This window comes from Artemia franciscana, chromosome 21 (genome assembly GCF_032884065.1).
Source record: "Artemia franciscana chromosome 21, ASM3288406v1, whole genome shotgun sequence".
Taxonomy (NCBI): Eukaryota; Metazoa; Arthropoda; class Branchiopoda; order Anostraca; family Artemiidae; genus Artemia; species Artemia franciscana.
Genome location: NC_088883.1, coordinates 18,123,863 through 18,144,527, shown reverse-complemented (window position 1 = coordinate 18,144,527; position 20,665 = coordinate 18,123,863). Strand labels below are relative to the sequence as shown.

The following is a 20,665-nucleotide window of genomic DNA, read 5'->3' as shown; positions in this document are numbered from 1 at the left end:
ATATTTTTAACTTACGAGTTGGTGATCGAATCTTAATGAATTTTGATATTTAGAAGGACCTGGTGTCTTAGAGCTCTTATTTTGAATCCCGACCGGCATTAAGCCTTTGATTTTCCTTTTAATTCAATCCATTGATTCTTAGAATTTTGCTCGAGCTCATACCATATGAGCTCTTGGCTCTTCCAACCTCATCACAAGTGTCATATGAGCTGTTAGCCCTTGTTTTTGATATGTGTTTACATTTATAAAAGAGACAATGCTTTAAGATATATTTTGCTTTCAGCAAAACGCTAATGAAGCTCTGGTCTTTAGAAGGTTTAGGGGGTGGTAGCTGTGCTCCTGTTTTTGGTAATTTTTGTTCATTTAAAGTTCGATTACATTATTCATTTTACTTTCTGTTGGATTTAGGATTCATTTAATGTTTGATGTGATTATTTATTTTAATTATTCTTCGTTTGAGTTTGATTATTCATTGATAGTAATCTCTGTTCCTTTTCAGTTTGAATTATTATGAGACTTTTTTTCTGCTTTTTTTAGGTTTTAGGTTCTTAGGTCTTGGGAAAAACTCGGTTTCCTTGGAAATATTTTTGAAATTTGACAGGAAACGAGCCGCAGCTACCAGTTTCAAACACTAGACTGGCCAATCTCAAATTCGAACCGCGAGTCACGTGTTTTTTTTCTTTTTTTTCTTTTTTTTTTAATGAACATTGCTTTTCTTCGTCAGTTCTTAAATTTTCCAACATAGTATCTTCAGTTAGAAGGAAAGCTTGGTCTTTTGTAGATATGATAATTTCTGCTATACATATAGCTACTAGGAATATCGAGGACTCTGAATAGGCAGGTATAGGAATTAGTTAGCAGAGGATGGAATACCTAGAAGGAAGTACTTGATTTGATTGGTCAAATTGTTCCATTGGTGGCGGTATCCATTTGAATATAGGTGAATCAACTTAAAATTTTTAGAGGTAATTGTATTGTAAGATTAACTATCACTTTTTGGCCAAACCTACATAGGGTAGACATCCCCATTTTCTAAAAGATGTTCGTTAATATCTAATATTCAGAGATTTTCAGGAGGTGATATTTGTTTCTAATCCCAAAAATCACTTGTAGCTTGTCTTTTATATTTATTTTATTCAAAACAGGAGAAAGCCATAGGCTTGTGGCAATTACTTTATGAAACATTAAAGACGGTTTATAATTGCTTCGGAGTTGCTATTCCTATTAGTGTAAGGGAATTCATGCGAATTCTGAGGGCCATTCTTGATGGAGTGGTAGGGCAGTATTTGTCACTCAGTGTCACAATAATAGAAATACTTACTTTGAATCGCCGATAAATTTTGTATGATATTTGAAAAAAATAACAGTTGACTCAGGGAAGCGAAACTTTTAGGAATAAACAGAAACATCAACTCCTAAAAAATTCTGAACGGTTTATTGACCTGGAGGAAGCATTTTCTTCTTAAATATTAACGAAAATGGGTCCAGAAAGTTATTGTCTACCCTGTGCAGGTTTGTCCAGAAAGTAACTGTTTACTCTTTTAAAATTTGTTTTGATTTACCCATACTGACGTAAATAGCACCTGTGTAGCAATTCAGGCTATCAAATCAACTAGGCTACTTTCTTCTATATATATATACTATGTTTGGTTTGTCTGTTTTGCCTGTCTATTTAGAGCACTCCATGTCCCTAATGACTCAACCTATTGCCAAGGCTAGTATCATGGTTGCAGCGATAGCTGTAACCTAGTAAAGAGCGTTCCCCTCCTTGAACAACAATGAAAATCACTTCATCGGTTTCTTTTTTTTCAGCCTAGGCCTAGCGGTCCACCCGAACGTCATAGAGAGATGCTTAATGGATCATTCAAAAGATATCTTGCATATCTGGGTGTTTTTTTTTGTAAATTTTGCTATATGCAAGTGCCTTATGACACTTAAATGGCAATTTTGGTGCCATTTCTTAAGGGGTGGCACTAGAAGGCTACCAGAACATCTCAGACAGATTTTGTAGCTCATACAAAAGATGTTCTTCCTATCTACGTTCTTCTTATAAATTCCACCATCTACAAGTTCCAAATAACACTAAAAACGGCACTTTTGGTGTCGTGTATCAAGTGGAATAGCTGGGGCAGAAATTGAGTGATGTTTAATGGCTCATTTGAAAGCCGTTGCTCATATATACGTGTTTTTTTTCAATTTTACCATTCGTGCAATATAGCACTGAAAACAGCACTTTTTGTGCCACTTCTTAAGTAGAAAAGCTCTGAAGTACAAAAAAGTACTATTGTAATAGTTATATTCCAGAACCCTTAACCGGAGGCTTTCAAGAACCACACCCGTATACTCCCCCTCCCAGCCCCCTTGCTAAGTTTCATAAATCGTCTGCTCATCAGTAAGCTACTGAAACATTAGCAGGCTACCACACCATCGTAGATACATGTTTAATGGCTCAATGAAAAGCTATTGCTTATATTTACTAGGTTTTTACATATTCTACCATCTATTAGATTTCACATATTTCAATGTGAACTAGTTTCTGGGAGCGAATTTGCAATGAGCTATTTGTCATGGTTGAAGCGATAGCTGCAACCTAGTAAAGAGCAAAGCACAGCCCATAGTAACTAAAGTTAAAAGACGTTAAAACGGTCTTTGTTCTCTTCTTTTTTCCAGGCCTCGCGGGTTACTAGAACATCATAGAGATATGCTTAAGAGCTCATTGAAAAGCTATTTCTCATATATACGTGGTTTAGATCTGCAAGTATCATATGCCACGAAAAAAGGCACTTTATGCCATTTCTCAAGGGGTGGGGCTATATAAATTCTACCATATGCAAGTTTCAAATGGCATTAAAGACGGTACTTCTGGTGCCATGACAAGTGCAAAATCTTGGAAGTATAGAATGGTATCAATGTAATAATTATGGTCCAAAACCTTTAACTGGAGGTTTGCAAGAACACCTCCCGCATGTTCCTCCTTCAGGGCCCCTTAATAAGCTATGGAATTAAAGTCCTACAAACACCAATAGATTAAATTACATTATTAGAAGCGTTGTTCTGTTAGTGCAGCGCCGGACATCAAATTAGAGTATTGTGCTTTCGATTCCAGCTTTGATTTTTTTTTTTCAATCATGGGGTTTCTCTTCTTATGATTACTTTCCAGATAATCCACTATTTTTGCAAATGTGGTGCATTCATTTTTTAAAGCATATCCCGGGATGGCTCATTTTAAACCTATTACTCATATTCACGTGCTTTTTGTCAATTTTACCATCCATAAGTGCAATATAGCTCTAAAAATGGTATTTTTGGTGCCACTTCTTGAGTGGAAGATTTTGGAAGCATAAAACGGCACCATTGCAATAATTATGGTCCAAAGCCCTTAACTGGAGGTTTATAAGAACTCCTCGCATATACTCCCCCCTCCAGACCCTCTTAGTTAGTTTCATAAATCGCCTTTTCATCTCAAAAATAAAAGATTATTGCGAAAACAAGTTAACTAAAATTTAAAAGTTTTCAACTAAAAATCTACCACAAATAAAGCTTGATTGATCAACAGTTTCGAATTGAACCTTCCAATTTCACTCTGCGATGAAGTCTGTGTGCTAGTTCTAACGGCGGTAACTTGGAGGAAGGGACGCTATTGCTTATATTTACTCGGTTTTTACATATTCTACCATCTATTAGATTTCAAATTTCCTTTCCCCCCTTAGTTTTTTGCTCTTGTCTAGGTTTCGAACAACGCCTTTTTTGGTTATTGGAAAAGGCACTTTTTTCATTAGAAAAAAAAGAATAGGGGAAACAACCGAAGGTGCACTTTGTTGGAATGTACCATCAAGTCAAATTTATAAAAAAGTGATTAGGTAAAATATAAATTATATAAAAAAGAATACAAATTTATAAAAAAAAAAAGTGTTTTCATAAATATAAATTTTTAAATTAGCTCTCGAACAGCCCTCTTTTGTTACAGTAGCCTTCTAGTTTCTGCTAGTCAGTAGGTGATTTATAAAGCCCTGTCTTCATTATGGCTTTTTCAGGCGAAGTCGGCCGAGTATAAACAGATTTTTGATCATCGAAAGACAAACGTTCCTGAAAAACATGTAATGTTTTGTGAAGTATAGATAATGAAACTTATGTTTTAGACCGAAAGTTTTTCGTAGCTGTCAAGGTTGTTTGTGGTATTTTCTAGAGGTGTCTTATATCCCCACATCGGTGATAATTAGAAATTATACTAAATGTAAGTTTTTTCACTGTATCTAAGGAGTAGATTAAAACTTAAAACGAACGTTCATTATTCCGTATAAATAAGAGAAGGATCATGGCAAAGCTGTTTTTACATTAAATTCTAATAAAAAACGAACAAAGATTAATTTTAAAAACTGAGTTTTTCCGAGGGAAGTAAAGAGTGAAGTTGGAGATCAAAACGGACAAAAATTATTACATTACAACCTATCTAATATATATCAATAAAACTAGTACAAATAAACCAACTAATTACGTTTCCCTATTTTTTTAGGATCATGGAAAACTAGCGCTTTGCTGAAAACACAAAATAATATAGGAGTTTTGGTAAAGTAAAAGCAAACCAATTAAGGACACTTTTTCTAGAATAAAAATATTATCAATCCCTTTTATAAATAAAGTAACATTCATTTTAAGATTGTTGCTTTATTTTCTTTTAAGTTTAATTTGGTATCATTCCTGCGCAATGGGCCAGTTCCATAACTGGCTCTCCTTTTGGTTCTGAAAGGACATTTCATGATTAGTTTGTACAGTAATTCGAAATGAAGCCATCTTGATAGTATTAGGACTATAGACTAGCTTTAGAATTTGTATCATAGCTTGAAACTCACTGTTGTATAGAGAGATATAATCGAATTTCCAAAGTTTATATTATATCTTATTTCATCTTCATTTCAAGTATCAACGGCAAAAAATTGCGAAATCAAATAGTCTCTTCGGTAAAGAAAGCCAAAGCTCGCTATGGTCGTGAAACCATGCCCTCCCAACTACTTACTTCAGACCTTAAAAACTGGCACGACGCTGTGAAAAAAGTGGCCGGCCAAGCTTTTGACAGCAGTGTAAAGATCAGCAACGATGGTGGGTCCTTAATCAGTGCAGAAGAAGTGAGTGAATTCTTCACCAAGATCTGCACTACCTATCCAACTATTACGGCTCATGAAAAGTCCACCTTACTTGAAAAATGTGAGCCTGAGAACAACATAATAGTCAGTGAGTTTGACGTTTACACGGAATTACGGAAGATCAAACCGAATACATCTTCATACCCTGGTGAATTACCTGCCAAACTGCTACGTGAATATGCAGCCTTCATAGCATTACCACTGTCCAGCATCATTAACGAGTGTTTTGCTTCTGGCTATTTCCCGTCACAGTGGAAAAGTGCCTATATTGAATTATTCCAAAAAAGCGCACCCCTATTGCATGCGACGATCTCCGCCCGATCTCACTTACACCTTGTTTGGCGAAAGTAACTGAGGCCTTTATACTCAAGTTTCTTCTGAAACAAATTCATGGGCGTATTGATAAATTCCAGTACGGTGGACTCCCCAAGTATAGTACTACAATCTACCTAGTACGGATGTTTGACTGTGTCCTCCAATGGCTTGAAAAAGGTAGCTGTTTCGTCGACATCTGCGCAGTGGATTTCCGAAAGGCCTTTGACCTAATCCGCCACCTCACTGCAGGCACGAATCTCCATTAAATGGGGGCCAAACGACGCACCCTTGGCCTTGTACTTGACTTCTTAACTGGCCGAAAACAAAAAGTCTTTGCACTCCACGGAAACGATTCGGATTCATCATGGTCAGATACTTCTTGCGGGGCCACACAAGGCACGAAATTAGCTGGAATATTTTTCCTGACTGTAATTCATTCCCTGCTTAATCATCACGACGACCGTTAAAAGTTTGTAGATGATCTCTCCATAGTGCTCGCTTACCTGGTCGAAAACACTATCATAACAAAGCAGTTTTCAGACCAGTTATTTGATCAGCTAAAGACCGAATGCTCAAGTCATGATCTGACCATTAACATAGCCAAGTCGAAGATAATTCGTTTCAACCCTCTGAAGCGGAATATAGATATGCCTCTAGTCCCTTTCCCGATTGTGAACGAAATAAAAATCTTAGGAGTAACTTTCACTAGTGACTGTAGTTTCAGTGCCCATATTAATTTAACCGTCCACAAGGCTAATGCAAGCCTTCAGACACTTACAAAAATGAGGCGTTTTGGGTGTGATACTGAAAGTCTTCTCCATGCCTACATGTGTTATGTTCGCCCGTTGCTCGAGTACGCGTGCCCGGTGTGGGGTCCATCTGCTCTCCGCATAGCGTACCTATTACGCGACATAGAGTGCGTCCAGAAAAGAGCAACAAGGATTATACTCCGAAACCGTGACATACCCTATGATCAAGCCCTCGCTAAATTAAATTTATCTCCACTTAAAGTCCGGCTTGAACACCTTATTCAGCAATTTGGAAAATCCGTCCTAGCCAATAAGAGCCACCGATCAATACTACCCGAACCAGCCCCTCCCAATAGCCGAACTCGGTTACAAAATAAACTTCTACCCCCTAAAGTACGAACTAATCGTTACGCCAACTCATTTGTGCCTTTCTTCACATAATTTTTTAATGCTGAGTCGTAGTGTGTGATTTTTGTTTAAATGTATGATTTTTGTAAAAAAAAAACTGAATTTAGCTATGCTATGATAGTTTTTAAATATACCGATCTCTCTTTTTCTCTTCCCCCCCCCCCTCTCTCTCTCTCTCTCTCTAATACTAAAGCATATTTCTCACAATTTAAGACTGTATATTACTCACTATTGGTATTGTAGCTGGCGAGACCAAAATGCTACCTGGTGAATCAATCCAATGTTTCTGTATGCTGGACTTTGCGGTTGTTAAAAAAATATTTAGTTTTACGCTTTTTTAAGATAATTTAAATTTTATACTGAAAGCTACCGATGTTACAATCGGTGCAAGACTATGAAAAGCTTTATAGATTGTTTGTTGTTGTCAGTCTACATACTCACTTTTGACTCCCAAATCAATATTCCTGTTTTTTATTGTGTTTTCATTAAAGCGCTAGTTTTCTATAATCCTAAAAGCATAGGAAAACATAAATAGTTGGTTTATATGTGCTAGTTCTATTGATTGGCTGTGAAGTAATAATTTTTGTCTGTTTTAAGTTTCAACTTCGCTCTTTACTTCCCTCTGAAAAACTTGTTTTTTTTTTAGATTAATATATATGAAATTCCATCTAATAAGGGAGTACCCGTATACAAATTTAGAGAACTGTGAGAGAAAAGTGCTGTTTTGGCTTTTGTCCAAAAGTACTGGAATTTGAAATTTGAGACTTTCTAGTGCAGTTTCTGAAACTGGAAGCTCCGGCGCGACTTTTTTAGATTCGTGGTGAAACTCGTGTGTTACGCGAATGAGTGACTCAAGGCTCTTTCTAAACGTATTAAAAAGAATGTTTTTAATACCTTTTACTTGTATTAGCATCTGTAGACAGGGATCTGGCTTGGAGGGTGGTTTAGCTCTTCAAAAGCAGTTAATGCCTTGTGTAAGGTTAATTAAAGCTACGTAAATGCTATCAAAGTATGTCGTTAGTATAAAAAAGACTGATTGAATTCGGGTTGCCCCATCTCAGGACTCTCATAATTCTTTGCACCAAAAGGTTGCAATTCAACCTTGGAATTAATGCACCATTTTGAGGTATAGAGACCTTGGGTGTTCCCAAAAATCCTCTGCAAAGTTGAAACAAAAAATCTGGGTCTTAAGGTTCAATTTCCTTGTAACCTTTCAGCATAAGATATTCGACATTAGCTATATCCATCTACCCAAGGACATTTTTGAATTTTTCTTTGAAATCTTTACTTTTGAAAATTTTTAAGCAAGTTGAGGTTATTCTGTTAGAAGAAGCCTAATCAGCTTAATAATTTTTGTTTGGTTAACGGATGGATGGAATCTAATAAATGGGATAATGCATCTAGTCCATTGGTTTAAATTCGAAGAGTAGCCTTGTCACACAATCACTTGTTTCAGAGGTAACATAAACCTTTGGGAGTTTCTCCACCATTGGTAGGGATATGTTAGGAAAATAAAAGGCCAGAGATTTTAAAAAAGATCGTGAAAAGGAGAGAAAAGTTTGTTACTAATGCTAAAACATGGGGAAACCATTTGCATTTAGTGAAGAAAGGGGCCTTAAATAAAATACTGTTTAAGCACCTTTACCTGCTTTGTAAAAAAATATAATAAATTATTTCTTTACTTTTTTGTCAAACTAAAAACAAATGTTTAAACGTTCGGTATTTAAAACTTTTTCTTTTATTCATTAAATCTTCACCGGCTAAAAATCAACTGTCAAAGGAGTAGCTGAAACAGGTTTGGGTAACTAGGATATGAAACAAAAATATGCGTCAAAGTTTTAAATTTTGATCTGAATTAATTTAAAGGATATACCTATTGATTAAGCACTTATTTGTGGATTTTTTCGACATGCCGCACAGTCTAGGCTACATAAAGGATTGCGCATATATGGGCATTGTCAATAATTCAATCTTTTCATCTATAGTGAAAAGTCATCAGAAAATGTCACCACTGAGGTTTTATATCCGTTTTGCTTGTTTTCTCGTATTCTTTGGAAACCTTTCACGCGCACAACGACGCATACCTTGTTCATTAATATCTTACGCGCTTTTATAAAACACTAAGATTTTGGAAGGCTCTGACCGTAATACCCCTCTCTCAATTTTTGCTTCTTCCCCTCCTAATAACCCTATTCCCTTGAATAAGAATATTGAAATTAGGCTAGGCTATTTGGAAAAATTTTATCAGATTATTGGATTCTATAGATCTGCGCGTAAATGATTTTACTAATACTTTGAATTGAGAGACTTTATCTTATCTGAAGCTCGAAGTAAAAAAGTTGAGCAAATAAAAATTTAGGCCTTTAGGCTTTAGGCCTTTTGCTCTTTTTACGAGGCTTCATTCCAAGAGTTAAGTTTGAAGAAGGTAAAAAAAAAATTCAATGAAAAGTTGAGATTGCTATTAATACCTATAACAAGCACAAATAAAGTTATTTAATAAGTCAAACTTAAGGTTTATGTACCCTGTGCAACTATTGGTGTCTTACCTTCAGCTCTCCTATAGTTTTTATGCATCAATATATCATATACCAGATTTATTAATCAAACAACATGACTGTCTTGTCCTTTTGGTGTAATTTACACTTACTTGTCGCAAGATTACTTGTTTCTGAGTGAATATATACATTAAAGAACATAAATTTCTGTGAATGAATTAATAAATCTGTGAACGAACTGAAATTATCACAACCAAGAGATGGGTTGTTGCCAGTTTTTGGGAGATTTGATGGAATAGAGGATCGGGAAATTTTGGAATTTTCTTAGAACTGGCATTAGAATGGAAAAAACTAGAATATAAGAAAACTGTATCTTAGCCTCACATTCATTATAGAAGTGTACCAATTGTTTAGGCTTTTGACAAGTCTTTGATTAAAGATTGGTTATTTTCCTTACAATATCAATAGTCGTGAATTACATCTTTGTTATGAATGGAATCTGACCTATTTGAATAATCATAATTTTGTTCATTTGCATATTTTCCCATTGAAAAGCAAATGTCAGTGTTGCCTAAAACGTTTAAACTACAATGTCAGAATCAATCATTTCTAATAGTATTTGAGATTGATTCATTATTTGAGCCTAAAAGCAGTTTTTCTTAAGGTGCCATGTATTGCTGGTTTGGAAAGTTTAAAATTTTAAAACACCAACTGTGGTAGTAGAATATATCTGTTTTTATTTTATATTTTAAAATTTATTAAATTTATTATTTTTAAATAAAATTTATTATTTTAAAAAGTTTTTTATTATTATTTTAAAATAGAGGTTGTGGTTAATTTAATAGAAATATGTGTAAAATAGCAGGTAGGTACGTATGACGTTATTTATGTTTTGATTTTTCTTAGCTAAGAATAGGACATCTTATCAATAAATACAAAAAGATCTTATAACAATGCTTTTTTTCAGGATAAAAATAACCAATTCTGAACCATGTTCTGTACGTGATTAGGACACTCGGTGTTTCAGCAGTCATCCCTGCAAAAATTTTGTGATATCCCCCCTCCCCAGGGGTTAATCTGTGATGCTAATTATAGTTTTATTTTAGGGTGATGGCCACAACTGTTACAGTTCCTCTGCTTGGAACTGTTAGAAAGAATGGTGCTTACAGTTTTCCACCGAACAGGACAAAAGATGGCTATAACAGTTTTGGATCTTCAGAAGAAGAACTTGAATATGGACCCGGGATTGTCAACAAGTTACGTTCTCGATTTTTGAATAAAACGGTGAGCGATCAAGATAAGCAGAAGAGTACTTTAAGGCGAACCGCTAGCTTAGAAGATTGGTTAGACAAAGACACAAATGGATTTTTAAGTCCAAGTCCCACTGCCACGGAACCAATTATTCGGAATAATGTTATCAAGGCCTGTCGTCCTGTTTCTGTGGACTCTGCCAGAAAAGCGGATCATCGCGTAGTTATACCATTCAAACCTCCATTGCTAAGCAAACGTAGCGTTTCAACTAGTGATTTAAGGTCTTCATCGAACCGTAACAAGCTAGTACCTTTCAAAGAAGTAGTTATTGTTGAAGACTCTAGAACACCTCCAGTAACTACCATAGCTCCGGTTATTTTGCCTCCAGAGGTCAGTTTGCCTACGGTCCCAAAGGTCAGACGAGTTTCGACAAATACTCGGTATGGCATGGAGGTTAGCCAGTTACCACCTCCTGATACAGTTAAGCAGGTGAAAAGGATGTTTGAAGAAAAAAAACCTTCTGACAATCTGTCAGGAAAAGGGTCGAGAGAAGGCTCGCCTGCTCCTGTAAATACTAAAATACCGTCACCCCCAAAGGCACCTGAAATACGAAAAATTACCCCACCTCCACGTGTCATGTTAGGACCAAGAGGATTTAGCAAACCTGTTATTTCTGGACCTAAGCCTGTAATAACGGCACCTAAATTCGGCCCAGGAAGTCGACCTTTTCGGCAAACTGTTCGGTCAATACCAACACCGCCAAGAATGAAAGAAATAATTTTGATTTCGCATCAAGATTCGGTTGATTTTAGTCAAAACAAGCTCTCTGAAAATAAAACTGTGATGCCTCCTGTAAAACGTAATAATATAAACACGGCTGGAAATGAAAGTGCTGCCAATGTTGCCAAGTTAAGGAATGTTGTTCAAAAAAGTGAAGCTAATGAGCTGTCTAGAATAACTAGAGCTGAGCCGAAAAAATCTCTTATTCCAGCTCCTTCTGACAATATCCAAAACAAAACTCAAAAACCCGTTGCCCAAATTACTGCCCAAACACAGAATGAACATATTTCACAAAATGCGTTGCATAACAATGGTGGTGATGTAGGTAAATCTAATGATGTAGATAGCGCTGATGGCGCGTTTAAAAGAGTAGAAGCTAGAGCTTTAGAGAATATACGTAATGAAGGCGAATCTGTCAGTTTCAACTTTAACAAAAGTAAGTCGGCCATTAAGTCAACAGATAAAAAAGTGGGTGTTATTCGCCCAACAGTGCAGAAACAGGAAAATAGAACCGAAAAGGAAGTCAAAGACTTACAACAGAAGGAAACAGGACAGGAAAAGCAAGTTCAAATAATCAATCAACCAAATCAAAAATTGGGAAATACAACAGAAAATGTCATAGAAACAGCAAAGAAAGATAAATTGCTTGAAAAACATGTTGAAATAATTCGTCCAGCAGTGCAAAAAGTGGAAAATACAAGTGGCACTGTGAAAGAAATTCCAACGAAACAAATATTGCAAGAAAAACAAACTGAAATAGTTCGTCCAGCAATGCAGAAAATAGAAAATAAAACCGAAATTGTGGAAAAACTGCCAAAGAGGGAAAAATCCCCTCCAGTAGAAAAGAAAGTTGACAGTAGAAAATCCCCTCCATTAGAAAAGAAAAATCAGAACAAACCGGGTGAAGTTCTAGTGCAAAAACCTAATGAAATAGATGAAAATGTGATTCCCAAAAAGAGTACCAAAGGTCGGCAATCTGAACAGCAAAATACTATGGTTTTTAACTTTTGTAATAGAACAGAGACGCCAAGTTATGTAGAAGATGTTAAACGAGCTCCTACTAAACAGATTTATTCGGTAAGTAGATTGTTGTACTATAGGCATTGTTGTCATCGTTAGTGATTAATTCTATTTTTAGTGAATTAACTTCCCTAATAATTTCTTTCATGCATTGATTTTACGCATAATTTTTGTTCATTCTAACAGTTTTTTTTTAGGATTTTGAGTCTAAACTGGTAGATAGATGGATTAATGTGTTTATTGAAGCCAACAAATTATAAGGGAATATCAAATGAATATTATTTGATGTATTACGTCTTCGATCTTGAAATCGCTTTGGATTGCAGAGAAAAGGGCTCTCATCATTTTCAATAGAGTTAAACATAGGACTAAAACATCTACGCTCCAGAGTGATCCCAATCCCCCAGTGGCGTCTAATTTTAGAAATGTACTGGGATAGAGGGGGTTATTTAATATTTTTTGAGATCTAGGGGATATCCTCTCGTAAGTTGTTTTACACCACAGAGATGACAAGCAATTTACCCGGATATTTTAACAATTTAAGATTTATTTAACCTAAAAGGAACACGATTTAATTGATTGTATCTTTGAATGCTCTTCATATGCTACTTTAAGTAATCTATCGCCTGATGATCTCTTTCCACTAGGAATTGACTATTTGCGATTTCATATGCAATAGTAGAGTATACAGTTCTATGTCCGTTTTTACAGCGTCATCATGTGTTGCAACATTAAGGCCAAAGAGTCATTTGTAAAAGTATAATCATAGTCTCCTTTTGATATGCTATGTCACCTCGTAATTCTTCTCCATAATGATTGATACGTTTGATTTTACTATTGAACAAGTTCTTGTATACGCTTAAATTCTTAAATCCCATTGAGGTGTTATTAAGTAAAATAGTTGATGATTTTGTTTTACCCCTCTACTTCATTTCAATTATATTTGGCTTCCAAGTTCCATTACCAACGAAAATATAGCCCGGGCATTTGACACTATTTGTCACTTTAATTTCAGAACAAGTTAAAATAAAGTTTACGGGAATTTATCCCTTCTTCTGAACCAAACCCCTCAATGACAAAATTCTTACTTCGTTACGCTTAGAAAATGTCTATTCATCTGCTATCCGAGTCGCTTCCAGTTTAACTGCGTCTCAGTCTCAACCCATCCCCCCACTTCCTAATGCCTTGACATAGCCCTGGGTTATACACAAAGGTTTAATCGTGCTTGGCATAACACAAGGGTGCTCTTGTTTTCCAACTTGACAATGTTCGGTATTATGAACAGTCCCAACTTCTGGGATTGATCTTATGTTTTCCCCAGAAATCGTATCAACTCATCTGCTTTCCGAAACCTTAACAAAACCTGCTTCCCGAAACCCCAGAAACCTTATCATCTGCTTTCCGAGTCGCTTCCAGTTTAACTGCGTCTCAGTCTCAATCCATCTCTCACTTCCTAATGCCTTGATTTAGCCCTGGGCTATACACAAAGGTTTAATCGTGCTTGGCTTAACACAAAGGTGCTCTTGTTTTCCAACTTGACAATGTTCGGTATCATGAACAATCCCAACTTCTGGGATGGAGCTTACGTTTTCCTCAGAAACCTTATCAACTCATCTGCTTTCCGAAACCTTAACGAAACCTGCTTTCCGAAACCCCAGAAACCTCATCATGTGCTTTCCGATTAGCTTCCGGTTTAACTGACTGCGTCTCAGTCTCAACCCATTCCTCCACTTCCTAATGCCTTGATGTAGCCCTGGGCTATACACAAAGGTTTAATCGTGCTTGACTTAACAAAAAGATGCTCTTGATTTCCAAATTGGCAATATTTGGTATTACGAACAGTCCTAACTTCGGGGATGGAGCTTATGTTTCCCCAGAAATCTTATCAACTCATTTAATAAAATGTTGAATAATCCATGAGGTAGTTCCCTTGCCTGTTTGAACCTTCATTTTGAAGTAAGAATCATTTTTCGTGGCATTGTTACAACTCTTATAACCAGGTCACATAGATTTAATAAAAAAAAAAAATGAACACAGAAGCAGTGGCGGTTCTGGCCTCTCTTGCGCCCGGGGCAAAATATTGATTTATGCCCCTCCTTCCCTGTCCCCCAAAAATTTTCAGGCCAGATTTTAACAAAATTTTCATTTATTAACAAAATTATGTTCAATTAATTAGTTGGTAATTTATTTTCGGTTTCTGTTTTTATTTTTTTATTTTTTTTTTTTTTATTAATTAATTGATACTTTATTTTTTAATTTTTAGTATCTTACTTTAATCATTATTATTAGGATATTATTTAACTATTTTATTAATTATTATATATTAAATGCGCCGTCTACTTTAATTTAATAGAAAAATAATTTCAGAAATTACAAAATGATTATAACCATTAAATTATGTATTTGAAACTTTGCGCCCCTAAAATATCGGCGCCCGGAGGAAGTGACCCCTCTGACCCCCCTGAAATGAGGTGACCCACTTCACAGAAGATAGCCCAATTTAAAACAGACAACTGGTTAACTTATCCCTTTCCACCTTGTCAAAAGCTTTTTTAAGGTCAATAAGTACCGCCAATAGACACATTTTACCTCTTAGTATGTTAGGATCAAGGTTTTGTAATATAAATCCTGGTCCTTATTTCCATTAAGTCCTATTCATCTACGCGCTTAGGTACACATCAATGTCTACGCATAATCATAATCCCTTGTCTTTTATAAGCAACACTGATTAGTTCAAAGTGATGGCGGGTCGAAAATTATGTGTAGCTAAACACACGTGCCAGCTTGTTCGTCATACGATAAAATGTACTTAAAGAGTCGAATTTGTAACTTCCTTCCTATCACTATTTCAACTGTCTAAGGCTATTGGTCGGGAATCTCCATAATTGTTAGCATCATCTTTTTCTCAAAACTAAGAGAAGTGATCAGAGAAGTCTCCCAATATCCCAGCCACTTGCAACCCCCATCCACTTGCAACCCCCATCCACTTGCAAACCCCTGCCACTTGCAAACCCCGCCACTTGCAAACTTGTAAAATGTGTGAAGTTTTTGATGGTAATAGAACTCATCAAAAATATTAACATGGATTAGCAGGAAAACCCTTGATAGGCTTTCCCTTTCACTATGTTGAAGACTTAACTAATCTCCTCTAGTTCTATATTACTCACTAGCTTGTAGTCACCCTCTTTCATTGGGAGCTAATTCCTTCGTGGACTATCCATAGAAAAGCTCATACCACAAGGAGAACATATGGGTTTTCATAAAATCTAAGTCAAGATTTAAATTCCAGATTGAGTAACATTATTAGAAATGAACTAAAATGTACGGTGACGAGCTAAGGAACATGTCGCGCCGTAGCATTCACTTGTGGAGATTGGAAACCTGCTGGTTTCACATTAATAATGCGAAGTAGTCGCTTCAGGTACCCCTTGTATAACGTCACATGATGATTTTCAGGATTGGAGGTTAGTCATTGACTGAAAATTACTGATCTAACCAGTTACTTAAGTAGATTGTGTTGAAGGTTGCAGAAGCAGTAAATCTTTAAGCAAGATTGTAACAAGGATGAAAACACAGTGTACATCATTATGTCATGTCACGAGGCTTAACGCTCATCTGACAAGATCTGGCACTTGTACATGCTTTCACTTGGTTGTTGTGAAACCAGTTCAATGGTGTTGTTTATGTATGGTCCCAATATATTAAGTTTTAATTTGATATCCAGTACCTTAGTTCATATTTTTCAAACATATTTGCTTAGTGTTTGATAATGTTCTTCTTGTTTTACTTGTAGCTTCGATACTAAATCCATTGCTATGCATAGTAAACTTATGAAGTTGTCTTATTTATTGAATGTCTGCCGCGGTTTGTTTGATTAAAGATAAAAAAAAAGTTTTATGGTAAAAGCTTCGATAAATAATAGATAATCTTGAGCAATATCTTTAAATTTTCGTTGTGATAACATGAATTCTCTATCCCTTGCTCACCATATTTATATCGTGTTTTAAAGAGAAAAAAAAACAATTACTGTCCTTCTTTGTCTGTTTGATGTTCTTAGCTTAAGGTATGTTATTGTTAGATTGGGGGGGGGGCGTAGGAAATATTAAATAAAAGAACAGGCTTGATATTACTAATGACCTTACTACCCACATAGTGGTTAATTTGGCATTATGCATAATGCTCAGGTGATCGAAAAAACTACTAAATTATCAGACAATATAATAATCAACCAGGAATTGTGTATAATGGCACTGCATAAGAGTATCTACCAATATAAATATGTGTGTCGATAATTTCTACGCAATCACTGGTTTTCAGCTCTGAAAACATTCTTATGAGGGTGGCAAACAACAAAGAGAGAAAAAAAACATCAAACGAGACTACGACCAGTAGAGAGAAAAGAGATGAAAGACTAAAACAACGCGGATATTTCGCCTGTATCAAACAGTTCGTGGTAACGAACTGTAGTAAGTAGCAACTCGGCTCAATAGTAACCGAAACTCTAAAAAACGGAACTTTGATGCCAATAGTTACATTGAATGAATGGTATTTTTATGCAAATTTTAAATATACAAGTTTCATCAAGTTTAGTCTTACCCATCGAAAGTTACAAGCCTGAGAAAATTTGCCTTATTTTAGAAAATAGAGGGAAACACCCCTTATAAGTCATAGAGTCTTAACGAAAATCACACCATCAGATTCAACGTATCAGAGAACCCTATTGGCAGTTGTTTAAAACTCCTATCTGCAAAAAAGTGGAATTTTGTATTTTTTGCCAAAAGACAGATCACGGATGCGTGTTTATTTGGGTTTTTTTCCAGGGGTGAACGTATCAACCCAGTGGTCCTAGAATGTCGCGAGAAAGCTCAGTATAACGGAAATTAAAATTTCTACTGCGCTTTTTAAGTGACCCAAAAAATTGGAGGGCACTTTGGCCCCCTGCCACGTTCATTTTTTCCCAAGGTCGCCGGATCAAAATTTAGAGACAGCCTTTGGCTCAACATAGTCGAAAAACCTAATAACTATGTTTGGGGAACGACTTAATCCCCCACCGTCCCCGGGGGAGGGGCTGCAAGTTACAAACTTTGACCATTGTTTACATATAGTAATGGTTATTAGGAAGTGTACAGACGTTTTCAGAGGGACTTTTTCACGTTAAAGGGAGGTCGGGGGGAGGGAATCACGTGGGAGGATCTTTCCATGGAGGAATTTATCATGAGGGAAAATTTCCATGAGGGGGCGCAGGATTTTCTAGCATTATTTAAAAAACCAATGAGAAAATAAATAAAAAATGTTTATTAACCGAAAATAAGGAGCAGCATTAAAGCAAAATAACATAAATTATAACGTATACAAAGGCGTTCGTCTCCTCCTCAGTGCCTTGCTCTTTACGCTAAAGTATTTTTAGTAATTACAACTCTTTATTCTACGGCCTTTGTGATTCAGGGGTCATTCTTAAAGAATTGGGACAATATTCAAGCTTTAAATTAAGAAAAAAACGTTCGTAAAAAAATAAAAGTTCTAGTGGCATTTTTAAGTAACCAAAAATTGGAGGGCAACTGGGTTCGCTCCCCCACCCTTTTTTTATCAAAACCGTTCGGTCTAAACTATGAGAAAGCCATTTAGCCAAAAAAATTTAATTTACAAATTTTGTTTTAATTATTAAGTTTTTCACGTCCAGCTCTTTTCGCTAAAGTTCTTTATTGTTTTAAAAAGTAGAACTGTGACAAGAGTCAAACTTTAGCGGAAAGAGTGGGGCGTTGGGGAGGGGACAGCCCCTTTTATATACGAATAATCTCTGTTCGTTTTAAGTTTGAATGTCGCCCCTTACTTTCAGTTGAAAACTTTTTTTTATTTAGAGTAAACTAGGCGTCTTCAGCACAAGATAGAAAAAAAACCTAAAAACAACCAATGTTGATAAATACAATTGTCACAACTGATCCACGTAAGGAAAAGAAGCTATTAGAGTTACTCCAATGGGAACATCAAAGCAACTGAGGAAAAATTTTAAAAATTGGAACTAAGTTAATTATTCTGTTGTGAAATAATCCTCTTGTTAGCTAATATTGAACCAACTCTTTTTGGTACAGTAGGTAATCTTGTCTCCTGATGGTAATGTAAAATTTTAATTCCCTTATTGACTATTGGTTCATTTTTCAAAAGACAATCATAAATTGGGTCAATATTTAAATTTTCCGTGTCTTTATTGATTGAAAGATTAGCAAACATGTTTTTTTTCAATTTCTATAGCCTCCCTCTCCCACTGAGAAAAACCCCTATCATTAGAAATAGCTTTGGCCTCATCAGGTTTTTTCTATTGAGTTGCGATGCTCAGTAAATCTTTCAGTAAATTGTTGGTGAGCTCTAACAATAGAAAACTTTCCACAAGAACAAGAAATTTTATAAAACCCTCTAAATAAATCTCCCCGGGTTAAACCATTCCCAGAACTAAGGAAACTACCTATTGGTTTCACTGATTGGAAACGTGTATCAATGTTATGTTTCCGCAAAATTCGTTTAAGCATCTCCCCCAAAATAGGTACATAAGGCAAAAAAAAATGAAACTTTTAGGCATATTTAATTCTGCACACTGCGAAACTCCAATAACCATATTGTTATGTTTAATGCGTCTATTTTTCGTTATTTTATCAATGAATTTAATCGGGTGATTATTACAAAATAAAATATCCCTCAAATACAACAATTCAGAATCTAAAACTCATGGGAACAAATTCTGAAAGCTCTATCCACCAGTGCAATCACAACCCCTCGTTTCACTGAAATTGGGCGGCATGAATGAAAGTTTAAATACCTATCCCTGTGTGTAGACTTTTTATATATTGAGAACAGTAAATGGGAATCACTCTTAATCAATAGGTTATCAGGAAAAGGTAGTTTGCCATCTTCTTCATACTCCACTGTAAATTTTACATTTTCGTCGGAACTATTTAAATGTTTGTGGAAAAGGTCTAATGACTTTAAACCGTGTTTCCAAATGTAAACCACATCGCCCATGAATCTGTCCCAGAAATAAGGGGAGGGGACGTAAGACTCACGTGTGCACCGTCATTACGCAACACCCATGTGTGTACTGTGCTCAGTTACAAGCGGGGATTCCCCCATGGAGCCCTGAAGTCTAGCATGTTACGTGAGATTACGTTATCCTTAACACAGCTATATTCCCTGTCATGTAACAACCAAAGTAAACAAACCACTATTACGTAATTAACACCTGCAATCTGAAGACAATTAATAACATCCGCGTTTTGCCGTTAAACTTCTTCGTGATCTTATATTATTAAAGGAAGAAAGGACTAGTGGCCATGGCTCATTCTAAAGTGCCTATGGGGATACTGCTCTTGAATTTTGTTTTGACTTCCCTGCTCATTCATAAATCGCCTGCTGACTAGTAGGCTATTACAACATCATAGAGCAATTGGGTAATAACCCATTTCAAAGCTATTCATCTCATTTTAATGCTTTTCAAATTTGTCATGATAGTGTCTTCATAAAGTGCCATATATTACCAAAAATGACACTTTTGATGGCGTTCTTGGAGTTGAACGACCGGGAAGCCTAAATAGTACTATTCTAATGTCTGCAGGGTTGAAAACCGTCAAGCTGGAGATTTTTGGCCCTCAAATATGAAAAACGAGGAGAATAAGTTGAAAACGAAACACGTGAATGACTTCCATATTTATTCAAATCGTCTGCTGACTAGTAGGCTATTGCACCTTTGTAGAGAGATGTTTAATGGCTCATTTTCAGGCTCTTGATCATACCAATATACTTTTGTTGTAAATTTGCTAGACGAGTGGTGTGTGTCACCAAAAATGATATTTTTGTTTCATTTCCGGAGTGAATAGGCTTGCAAATCTAAAATGTGTACCAACGAAATATCCATGGCAAAAATCCTCAGCCAGATGCTCAAAATCCCTCTGTTGAATGGATCCCCTCCTAATCGCCTAGTAAGCGAAAACTGAAAAGTGAATTTTGCAATGAACTGCCTTGTGAAAAAATTTTTTCACCCAAATTCAAAGCTTATGCAAGAATGACACTAGAAACAATTTATGCAAACACATTCTTGTGTTTTCACTCCTAAAAAAGGAAGAAAACATTAACTTAAAAACAATGTTTCTGATGAAAGTAAAGAGTGAAGTTGAAACTTAAAACGAATAAAAATTATTGCTTCGTAGTTTATGTGACATTTATCTACAAGACTAATTCAAATAAACTGACTCGTGATATTTCTCTATATATCTAGAATAAAAAAAAAACTTGCGATTTTTTGCTTGAGGTTTTTTATGGCACTTGGTATTAACCAAGTGACATATAGCGATCGCAAATTCTGTCGGTCTCTGTCTGTCGATCTGTCTGTCCCGGTTTTGCTACTTTAGGCACTTCCAGGTAAGCTAGGACGATGAAATTTGGTAGGCGTATCAGGAACCAGACCAGATTAAGTTAGAAATTGTCGTTTCCCCGATTCGGCCATCTGGGGGGGGGGACG

General features: G+C 35.9%; 1 protein-coding gene across 3 annotated transcripts in view; it reads left to right on the top strand.

Annotated features, from left to right (window-relative positions):
- LOC136040865 (titin-like) overlaps nt 1-20,665 on the top strand; it is a 76,325-nt gene that overhangs the window by 39,572 nt on the left and 16,088 nt on the right. For 2 of the 3 annotated variants that reach the window (XM_065725250.1, XM_065725252.1), the window contains exon 2: nt 10,215-12,216. In XM_065725250.1, the coding sequence (XP_065581322.1) occupies nt 10,219-12,216 (1,998 nt within the window). In that variant the 5' untranslated portion in view covers nt 10,215-10,218. Of the gene's footprint in view, nt 1-4,216; nt 4,235-10,214; nt 12,217-20,665 lie in introns of those variants that run through there. The other variant, XM_065725249.1, reaches the window with a different exon arrangement.